Source organism: Nerophis lumbriciformis, linkage group LG21, assembly GCF_033978685.3.
Source record: "Nerophis lumbriciformis linkage group LG21, RoL_Nlum_v2.1, whole genome shotgun sequence".
NCBI classification, from domain to species: domain Eukaryota; kingdom Metazoa; phylum Chordata; class Actinopteri; order Syngnathiformes; family Syngnathidae; genus Nerophis; species Nerophis lumbriciformis.
Genome location: NC_084568.2, coordinates 40597640 through 40610070, shown reverse-complemented (window position 1 = coordinate 40610070; position 12431 = coordinate 40597640). Strand labels below are relative to the sequence as shown.

The 12431-nt window shown below is 37.1% G+C and overlaps 1 protein-coding gene across 3 annotated transcripts in view; it reads right to left on the bottom strand.

Annotated features, from left to right (window-relative positions):
- The window catches only part of anln (anillin, actin binding protein), a 79239-nt gene that overhangs the window by 66063 nt on the left and 745 nt on the right, over positions 1-12431 (bottom strand). For all 3 annotated transcript variants that reach the window (XM_072915608.1, XM_061982374.2, XM_072915609.1), the window contains exons 2-3: positions 3811-3955; positions 3423-3740 (exon numbers count right to left, since the gene is read on the bottom strand). In XM_072915608.1, the coding sequence (XP_072771709.1) occupies positions 3423-3740; positions 3811-3955 (463 nt within the window). The remainder of the gene's footprint in view (positions 1-3422; positions 3741-3810; positions 3956-12431) is intronic.

Below are 12431 nucleotides of genomic sequence, written 5' to 3'. Positions count from 1 at the left end.
ACAAATAAACAATTACACACCTATTTAATAATACCACCTTAACATTTGACAACCAAACAATTACACACCTATTTAATAATACCACCTTAACATTTGACAACAAAACAATCATACACTTATCTAATAATACCACCTTAACATTTGACAACCAAACAATTACACACCTATTTAATAATACTACTGTAACATTTGACAACCAAACAATTATACACCTATTTAATAATACCAACTTAACATTTGACAACAAAACAATTATACACTTATTTAATAATACCACCTTAACATTTGACAACCAAACAATTATACACTTATTTAATAATACCACCTTAACATTTGACAACCAAACAATTATACACCTATTTAATAATACCACCTTAACATTTGACAACCAAACAATTATACACCTATTTAATAATACCACCTTAACATTTGACAACCAAACAATTATACACCTATTTAATAATACCACCTTAACATTTGACAACCAAACAATTACACACTTATTTAATAATAACACCTCAACATTTGACAACCGAACAATTATACACCTATTTAATAATACCACCTTAACATTTGACAACCAAACAATTATACACCTATTTAATAATACCACCTTAACATTTGACAAACAATTATACACCTATTTAATAATACCACCTTAACATTGGACAACCAAACAATTATACACTTATTTAATAATACCACCTTAACATTTGACAACCAAACAATTATACACCTATTTAATAATACCACCTTAACATTTGACAACCAAACAATTATACACCTATTTAATAATACCACCTTAACATTTGACAAATACACAATTATACACCTATTTAATAATACCACATTAACATTGGACAACCAAACAATTATACACTTATTTAATAATACCACCTTAACATTTGACAAATAAACAATTATACACTTCATTAATAATACCACCTTAATATTTGAGAACCAAACAATTATACACCTATTTAATAATACCAACTTAACATTTGACAACAAAACAGTTATACACTTATTTAATAATACCACCTTAACATTTGACAACCAAACAATTATACATCTATTTAATAATACCACCTTAACATTTGACAACCAAACAATTATACACCTATTTAATAATACCACCTTAACATTTGACAACCAAACAATTATACACCTATTTAATAATACCACCTTAACATTTGACAAATACACAATTATACACCTATTTAATAATACCACATTAACATTGGACAACCAAACAATTATACACTTATTTAATAATACCACCTTAACATTTGACAACAAAACAATTATACACCTATTTAATAATACCACATTAACATTGGACAACCAAACAATTATACACCTATTTAATAATACCACCTTAATATTTGACAACCAAACAATTATACACCTATTTAATAATACCATCTTAACATTTGACAACCAAACAATTATACACCTATTTAATAATACCACCTTAACATTTGACAAATACACAATTATACACCTATTTAATAATACCACATTAACATTGAACAAATAAACAATTATACACTTCATTAATAATACCACCTTAATATTTGAGAACCAAACAATTATACACCTATTTAATAATACCACCTTAATATTTGAGAACCAAACAATTATACACCTATTTAATAATACCACCTTAACATTTGACAACCAAACAATTATACACCTATTTAATAATACCACCTTAACATTTGACAACCAAACAATTATACACCTATTTAATAATACCACCTTAACATTTGACAACAAAACAATTATACACCTATTTAATAATACCACCTTAATATTTGACAACCAAACAATTATACACCTATTTAATAATACCACCTTAACATTTGACAACCAAACAATTATACACCTATTTAATAATACCACCTTAACATTTGACAACAAAACAATTATACACCTATTTAATAATACCACCTTAATATTTGACAACCAAACAATTATACACCTATTTAATAATACCACCTTAACATTTGACAAATAAACAATTACACACTTTATTAATAATACCACCTTAACATTTGACAACAAAACAATTATACACCTATTTAATAATACCACATTAACATTGGACAACCAAACAATTATACACCTATTTAATAATACCACCTTAACATTTGACAACAAAACAATTACACACCTATTTAATAATACTACTGTAACATTTGACAACCAAACAATTATACACCTATTTAATAATACCACCTTAACATTTGACAACCAAACAATTACACACTTATTTAATAATAACACCTCAACATTTGACAACCGAACAATTATACACCTATTTAATAATACCACCTTAACATTTGACAACCAAACAATTATACACCTATTTAATAATACCACCTTAACATTTGACAAATAAACAATTATACACCTATTTAATAATACCACCTTAACATTGGACAACCAAACAATTATACACTTATTTAATAATACCACCTTAACATTTGAGAACCAAACAATTATACACCTATTTAATAATACCACCTTAACATTTGACAACCAAACAATTATACACCTATTTAATAATACCACCTTAACATTTGACAAATACACAATTATACACCTATTTAATAATACCACATTAACATTGGACAACCAAACAATTATACACTTATTTAATAATACCACCTTAACATTTGACAAATAAACAATTATACACTTCATTAATAATACCACCTTAATATTTGAGAACCAAACAATTATACACCTATTTAATAATACCACCTTAACATTTGACAACCAAACAATTATACACCTATTTAATAATACCACATTAACATTGGACAACCAAACAATTATACACTTATTTAATAATACCACCTTAACATTTGACAACCAAACAATTATACACCTATTTAATACCAACTTAACATTTGACAACAAAACAATTATACACTTGTTTAATAATACCACCTTAACATTTGACAACAAAACAATTATACACCTATTTAATAATACCACCTTAATATTTGAGAACCAAACAATTATACACCTATTTAATAATACCACCTTAACATTTGACAACCAAACAATTATACACCTATTTAATAATACCACCTTAACATTTGACAACCAAACAATTACACACCTATTTAATAATAACACCTTAACATTGGACAACCGAACAATTATACACCCGTTTAATAATACCACCTTAACATTTGACAACCAAACAATTACACTTTTTTAATAATACCACATTAACATTGGACAACCAAACAATTATACACTTATTTAATAATACCACCTTAACATTTGACAACCAAACAATTATACACCTATTTAATAATACCACCTTAACATTTGACAACCAAACAATGACACAAAGGGAGTCGGTAAAGGAGATAGATGTGAAATATTCACGTATAGAAAGTTACCGTTATTGCCGTCCCAGCCCTTCCTCTGCTCAGCAAGCCTCTGCAGACGAGACTTCATGCCAGCGGCAGCAGAGTCTTCTTCTGGTTCCTCGCTGCTCTTTGGACTTTGAGGAAGCTTCGCCGTCTTGTCAGACTCCACACCTGGAGTCTCCTCCTTCCTCCCTGCTGGCTCACCTGTGGGCACAGGTGGAGGCTTGCGGTCCGAGGGCGGATGGTCTTGGAGCGCAGAGGCCACGCCCCCATCCTGCTCTGGCGCCGCCGGCTTGACATTCTCCGCTGAGCACCTGCGCTTGGACGGAGAAGGTTTCGTGGAGGCCGCTGTGGAAAAAGGAGAGGCACTTAGACAAATTCAAACGTCGGCGTGGTGAAGCGTGGAGGAAGGACCGACCTTTGGGAGCGACTGGCTGACCAATCACAGCGTTGTTGTCAATCAGAGGCTCTCTGCCTCTTTTCACCACCTTTGCTGCATTTGGTCGCTCGGCTAGTTTTTTCTGGAGGTTTTCTCTGCGAGCACGAGTCCGCTCCAACAGTTTCTGTGTGGTTTCAAGCATTTGGACGCCTTTTATACTTGGGTGAAAAGACCAAGTTACATGTTCAATCTTTTCCAGCAAACCTTTCATTACCTCCGCCAGGAGCTTGTGCAATCGTGTGACAGTTTGTTCGCTCGTCAAAAAGTTACTGGTGACAACTTTTGTTCACTTCCTGTTCTCAATTTATTTCCAACATATTCCATTAGTAATAACATTAAAAATAAATAAATAATAATGAGTGAAGTAAGTTATATTTCATACGGTGAGATAAATTAGACTATCGAGAACACAGGTGTCAAACTCAAGGCCCGCGGGCCCTCCACATCATTTTATATGGCCCGCAAAAGCCTGGAAATAATTTGTGGCAATAAAAAAACCTTATATTTTCTTTCTTTACTTTCTTAATAAAAATGTATTAGGTTTTTTTTTTCTAGTTTGACAGGGGAAAAAAATATTGTCCAATATTGCAACACACATTATCTAACTTTTTTGGTCAAAATCCAAATAAATACTGAAATATCTGCTTTACTTAGGATTTCCAAGCAAGTTAGCCATCAAATTGTACACTATAAAAAAGACCAATAGATTTTACTGTAAAATTTAGGGACCCATGTTTGTTTTTTTACAGTAAATTTAAGTCGACTGAGCTGTCAGGTTTTTTTCTTTTACTATAAAATCCACGGTTGATGATTTTATGGTACCACATTTTATTATGGTAAAAAAACTGACAGCCTAGTTGACAAAATTAAATCAAACAGCGGTACTGTATTTCTATTTACAGTAATATATTTTTACCATATATTTTACAATAAAAGTCTAACAACAAAGCTGCCAGTTTTGTTCTGTTAAAATACACAGATTTTTTTTTACTCTTTATGTCAACAAAAAAAATAAAAAAAAAAGAAGTCCATCCATCCATCCAAAAAACAAAAAGGAAAATATTTCAATTAATAGGCAAATTCATTAATGATTTACTGTTACAAGCAGCCCTCTAATGGCAGCCATGACATCAACTGTAGATTTTTTCGGTGTATTACTGTAAATACCAAAACAATACGGTCTTATCTTTGTCCATGTGATGTCAGATGGAAAAAAAAATGGAGCTGTTTGGCCACAATACCCAGCAATATGTTTGGAGGAGAAAAGGTGAGGACGTTAATCCCAGGAACACCACACCTACCGTCAAGCATGGTGGTGGTAGTATTATGCTCTGGGCCTGTTTTGCTGCCAATGGAACTGCTGCTTTACAGAGAGTAAATTGGACAATGAACAAGGAGGATTACCTCCAAATTCTTCAGGACAAGCTAAAACCATCAGCCCGGAGGTTGGGTCTTGGGCGCAGTTGGGTGTTCCAACAGGACAATTACCGTATTTTCCGCACTATTAGCCGCACCTAAAAACCACAAATTTACTCAAAAGCTGACAGTGCGGCTTATAACCCGGTGCGCTTTATATATGGATTAATATTAAGATTCATTTTCATAAAGTTTCGGTCTCACAACTACGGTAAACAGCCGCCATCTTTTTTCCCCGTAGAAGAGGAAGTGCTTCTTCTTCTACGCAAGCAACCGCCAAGGTAAGCACCCGCCCCCATAGAACAGGAAGCGCTTCTTCTTCTACTGTAAGCAACCACCCGCCCGCGTAGAAGAAGAAGAAGCGCGCGGATATTACGTTTCATTTCCTTTGTGTGTTTGCATCTGTAAAGACCACAAAATGGCTCCTACTAAGCGACAGGTTTCCGGTTCATGAAAAGACGCAATCTCTCCATCCGCACACGGACTACTATTTCACAGCAACTGCCTAAAGACTTTCAAGAAAAGCTGGCTACTTTCCGTGCATATTGTAAAAACAAGATAGCTGAAAAAAATATCCGGCCAGAGAACATTATCAACATGGACGAGGTTCCACTGACTTTTGATATTCCTGTGAACCGCACTGTGGATACAACGGGAGCACGTACGGTGAATATTCGCACCACAGGGAATGAGAAGTCATCCTTCACTCTGGTTCTAGCTTGCCATGCTAATGGCCAGAAACTTCCACCCATGGTGATATTCAAAAGGAAGACCTTGCCAAAAGAGACCTTTCCAGCCGGCGTCATCATAAAAGCTAACTCGAAGGGATGGATGGATGAAGAAAAGATGAGCGAGTGGTTAAGGTAAGTTTACGCGAAGAGGCCGGGTGGCTTTTTTCACGCAGCTCCGTCCATGTTGATATACGACTCCATGCGCGCCCACATCACGCTGGTTTTTAATATATTATTAAAGTTTGACTGACCTATCTGACTGTTTTTTTGACATTCCTTTAGCGCAGTTAGATGCGGCTTACAACACGGGGCGGCTTATAGGTGGACAAAGTTTTGAAATATGCCGTTCATTGAAGGCGCGGCTTATAACCCAGGGCGCCTTATGGTGCGGAAAATACGGTAGATTAGATTAGATTTATTGGTCCCCTTGGGGAAATTCATTGTCACTGCCGTACATTTAAACACTAGACATTACACATCACACAAAAAAAATAACAAAAAGACATCATACATGACTAACACACATTTACAGGCTTGTCAGACAGGTCGGCCGGGCCTGCTGTTAAGGGCGGCTATAGCTGCAGGGATCAGGCTTTTCCTGAGGCGGGCCCTCCGGAATTTGATTGTTCTGTACCTGCGCCCTGATGGTAGTGGGATGATGTATTGGTGTAGTGGGTGAGTGATATCCTGGACTATTGTTTTTGCCAGTCGGGTGATGGACCTGTGGTTTATGTCTGAAATGTTGGGTGTGGGTAGGCCGATGATTTTAGCTGCTATGTTTGTAATGCGTGTGAGTTTGGTCCGGTTGGTTACAGAAAGCATGGTGAAAAAACATGTGGAACAGTACAGAAGGATGGGTTGAACAATGCTTTGGTAAAGTAATAACAGGAGATGAGGTGCAACGTATAGTCCTTTAAGTTTCCGGATGGCTGACAGTCTTTGTTGACTTCTTTTTTGAATGTCCGTGGTGTGTTGATCAAAGGTGAGTTTATTGTCCAAGGTTATGCCCAGGTATTTAAAAGTGTCAACTGTTTTAACTGTTTGTGTGTTTATGATGATGGGGTTCTGAGGTGAGAGGGGGTTGAACCATATTTCTTTTGTTTTATTGACATTGATTTCCAGATAACTGGCTGTGCATGACTCGGTGAAATGTTTGACTGTGTTAACCCCAAACACACGTCAAAAGTGGTAAAGGGATGGCTAAATCAGGCTAGAATGAAGGTTTTAGAATGGCCTTCCCAAAGTCCTGACTTAAACGTGTGGACAATGCTGAAGAAACAAGTCCATGACAGAAAACCAACACATTTAGCTGAACTGCACCAATTTAGTCAAGAGGAGTGGTCAAGTGGTCAAGCAGAAGCTTGTGGATGGCTACCAAAAGCGCCTTATTGCAGGTAAACTTGCCAAGGGACATGTAAGCAAATATTAACATTGCTGTATGTATACTTTTGACCCTCACATTTTCAGTAGAGACATAATAAATTCATAAAAGAAGCAAACTTCATGAATGTTTTTTTGTGACCAACAAGTATGTGCTCCAATCACTACATCACAAAAATTGATTATTAGATGGCTTCTAGATGCTGCTATTCACACACTGCAAGACTGGTCTCCTAAAGCGTTGGTAAAACTTGATAATATTCCTATTCTGTCTTGATGGTCCTTCTTACTCAACATATACGTCATCCGAAATAACTTTTTCAGTAGACCCATAATAAATTCATAAAAGAAGCAAACTTCATGAATGTTTTTTTGTGACCAACAAGTATGTGCTCCAATCACTACATCACAAAAATTGATTATTAGATGGCTTCTAGATGCTGCTATTCACACACTGCAAGACTGGTCTCCTAAAGCGTTGGTAAAACTTGATAATATTCCTATTCTGTCTTGATGGTCCTTCTTACTCAACATATACGTCATCTGAAATAACTTTTTCAGTAGAGCCATAATAAATTCATAAAAGAAGCAAACTTCATGAATGTTTTTTTGTGACCAACAAGTATGTGCTCCAATCACTACGTCACAAAAATTGATTATTAGATGGCTTCTAGATGCTGCTATTCACACACTGCAAGACTGGTCTCCTAAAGCGTTGGTAAAACTTGATAATATTCCTATTCTGTCTTGATGGTCCTTCTTACTCAACATATACGTCATCCGAAATAACTTTTTCAGTAGACCCATAATAAATTCATAAAAGAAGCAAACTTCATGAATGTTTTTTTGTGACCAACAAGTATGTGCTCCAATCACTACGTCACAAAAATTGATTATTAGATGGCTTCTAGATGCTGCTATTCACACACTGCAAGACTGGTCTCCTAAAGCTTTGGTAAAACTTGATAATATTCCTATTCTGTCTTGATGGTCCTTCTTACTCAACATATACGTCATCCGCAATAACTTTTTCAGTAGACCCATAATAAATTCATAAAAGAACCAAACTTCATGAATGTTTTTTTGTGACCAACAAATATGTGCTTCAATCACTACATCACAAAAATTGATTATTAGATGGCTTCTAGATGCTGCTATTCACACACTGCAAGACTGGTTTCCTAAAGCTTTGGTAAAACTTGATAATATTCCTATTCTGTCTTGATGGTCCTTCTTACTCAACATATACGTCATCCGAAATAACTTTTTCAGTAGAGCCATAATAAATTCATAAAAGAAGCAAACTTCATGAATGTTTTTTGTGACCAACAAGTATGTGCTCCAATCACAAAAAAATAAGAGTTGTAGAAACGATTGTAAAGTCAAGACAGCCATGACATCATGTTCTTTACAAGTGTATGTACACTTTTGTACCACAACTGTAGGTATCAATTCTTCAGCATTGTCCACACGTTTAAGTCAGGATTTTGGGAAGGCCATTCTAAAACCTTCATTCTAGCCTGATTTAGCCATTCCTTTACCACTTTTGACGTGTGTTTGGGGTCAACACCCAACTGCGCCCAAGACCCAACCTCCGGGCTGATGATTTGAGCTTGTCCTGAAGAATCTGGAGGTAATCCTCCTTTTTCATTGTCCCATTTACTCTCTGTAAAGCAGCAGTTCCATTGGCAGCAAAACAGGCCCAGAGCATAATACTACCACCACCATGCTTGACGGTAGGTATGGTGTTCCTGGGATCAAAAGGCCTCACCTTTTCTCCTCCAAACATATTGCTGGGTATTGTGGCCAAACAGCTCCATTTCTTGTTTCATCTGACCACAGAACTTTCCTAAGGTCTTATCTTTGTCCACGTGATGTCAGATGAAACAAAGATCTGGCCAGAAGCTTGTGGGTGGCTACCAAAAGCGCCTTATTGCAGGTAAACTTGCCAAGGGACATGCAAGCAAATATTAACATTGCTGTATCGGTGTTTCCCACAGGGCAGGCATCTATTTGTGGTGGTGTGGTCGGGGGCCGGGGGGTGGCGGCGGCAGCGGCGATGACCAAGAAGAAGGCGGAGTTGGAATATAATTACAACACTTTATGTACATATTTATATACAGATTTGAACAATTAGTTATTCACTGAAATATATTTATTAATTGTGGTTCTTACAAAAAATATATCTTATAAAATATAAAAGCTAAAATGTCTCTTAAAGCTCTGCCCCTTTAATTAGTGCATACTAAATAATTTAACTTTAGCCTACTACTACAACCATATTATTTACCAGCAACATAAAGTGAAACAGAGGCAGAGGTGTATGTTTTGTCGTGGTCCTCTCTATAAGGCACATAAGAATATAAATTAGGACCCTTTTCATGAGAAAAGTGCATTTCTGATCTGACCCTGACCCTGTTCCCTCCGCCCTAATTTTTCTACTTGCCCGACTTCTCAAATCTACTTGCCCTAATATTTGTATTTGTCCTGCCTAGGATTTTTTCTGGCTGTGTAGTGCTCATGGCTTATATCTTACTAAAATCCTTCCCGTTGACTATTTACAACACTACACAGTATTTATTATTATTATTATTATCTATAATTACATTTAAATGGCATTGCATACATGTAAAATTAAATGCTATTTCACATTATTTGACCAGTAGCAGTTACACCCATCTGAACAGGTCAGCCACCTGTTTAAAGCCCGAAATGAAGGGCTTTTAATGGCCAAAACATTAACCTGGACAACATTTTAACAGCTGGTTGGCTCAGATTTTATTATTTTCATTGCATTCACATGCTGCCGTGGACAGTGGACAATTTAGCTTGAGTATTAATGTAGTATCTGAAGCACCGTCTCCACGTGTGTTTATTGACAACAGGGTTATAACCTGGACACGTTAGCTCGTCGGTATGAAAACAGGTGATTGTTATTACGTGCGTCTTCCCCGGCCCCCGAGTCAAACAGCGGCGGTGTTAATGAAGCAGCGTCAGGCTGCTCACCGTCAGTGAAACGCTCGGTGAAATGGCGGATTAACGTTAAATATATGACGAGCCGCGAGCGATGCAGCTATAACCTATCTACCTTTAACCTATATTACCCTCGTATTTTGATCCCGTCCATCTGTCCGTCCGTCTTTGTCTTCTTCTTCTGGCCCACCAGGTGAATTAAGTGCTATTGGCGGAGTTACAATGCATAGTAGGCTACCGCCACCTACTGCACCGGAGTTGTAACTACAAGGTACATTCACAGACAGAGTCCCATTGCTTTTATGAGCGGTCGAGCGAGTCAAAAGCCGAAAAATCCATTTGTGGCGGACGTAATTCTTTCGTGGCGGGCCGCCACAAATAAATGAATGTGTGGGAAACACTGCTGTATGTATACTTTTGAACCTCACATTTTCAGTAGAACCATAATAAATTCATAAAAGAAGCAAACTTCATGAATGATTTTTGTGACCAACAAGTACAGGTAAAAGCCAGTAAATTAGAATATTTTGAAAAACTTGATTTATTTCAGTAATTGCATTCAAAAGGTGTAACTTGTACATTATATTTATTCATTGCACACAGACTGATGCATTCAAATGTTTATTTCATTTAATTTTGATGATTTGAAGTGGCAACAAATGAAAATCCAAAATTCCGTGTGTCACAAAATTAGAATATTACTTAAGGCTAATACAAAAAAGGGATTTTTAGAAATGTTGGCCAACTGAAAAGTATGAAAATGAAAAATATGAGCATGTACAATACTCAATACTTGGTTGGAGCTCCTTTTGCCTCAATTACTGCGTTAATGCGGCGTGGCATGGAGTCGATGAGTTTCTGGCACTGCTCAGGTGTTATGAGAGCCCAGGTTGCTCTGATAGTGGCCTTCAACTCTTCTGCGTTTTTGGGTCTGGCATTCTGCATCTTCCTTTTCACAATACCCCACAGATTTTCTATGGGGCTAAGGTCAGGGGAGTTGGCGGGCCAATTTAGAACAGAAATACCATGGTCCGTAAACCAGGCACGGGTAGATTTTGCGCTGTGTGCAGGCGCCAAGTCCTGTTGGAACTTGAAATCTCCATCTCCATAGAGCAGGTCAGCAGCAGGAAGCATGAAGTGCTCTAAAACTTGCTGGTAGACGGCTGCGTCGACCCTGGATCTCAGGAAACAGAGTGGACCGACACCAGCAGATGACATGGCACCCCAAACCATCACTGATGGTGGAAACTTTACACTAGACTTCAGGCAACGTGGATCCTGTGCCTCTCCTGTCTTCCTCCAGACTCTGGGACCTCGATTTCCAAAGGAAATGCAAAATTTGCACGGTTGGGTGATGGTTTGGGGTGCCATGTCATCTGCTGGTTTCGGTCCACTCTGTTTCCTGAGATCCAGGGTCAACGCAGCCGTCTACCAGCAAGTTTTAGAGCACTTCATGCTTCCTGCTGCTGACCTGCTCTATGGAGATGGAGATTTCAAGTTCCAACAGGACTTGGCGCCTGCACACAGCGCAAAATCTACCCGTGCCTGGTTTACGGACCATGGTATTTCTGTTCTAAATTGGCCCGCCAACTCCCCTGACCTTAGCCCCATAGAAAATCTGTGGGGTATTGTGAAAAGGAAGATGCAGAATGCCAGACCCAAAAATGCAGAAGAGTTGAAGGCCACTATCAGAGCAACCTGGGCTCTCATAACACCTGAGCAGTGCCAGAAACTCATCGACTCCACGCCACGCCGCATTAACGCAGTAATTGAGGCAAAAGGAGCTCCAACCAAGTATTGAGTATTGTACATGCTCATATTTTTCATTTTCATACTTTTCAGTTGGCCAACATTTCTAAAAATCCCTTTTTTGTATTAGCCTTAAGTAATATTCTAATTTTGTGACACACGGAATTTTGGATTTTCATTTGTTGCCACTTCAAATCATCAAAATTAAATGAAATAAACATTTGAATGCATCAGTCTGTGTGCAATGAATAAATATAATGTACAAGTTACACCTTTTGAATGCAATTACTGAAATAAATCAAGTTTTTCAAAATATTCTAATTTACTGGCTTTTACCTGTATGTGCTCCAA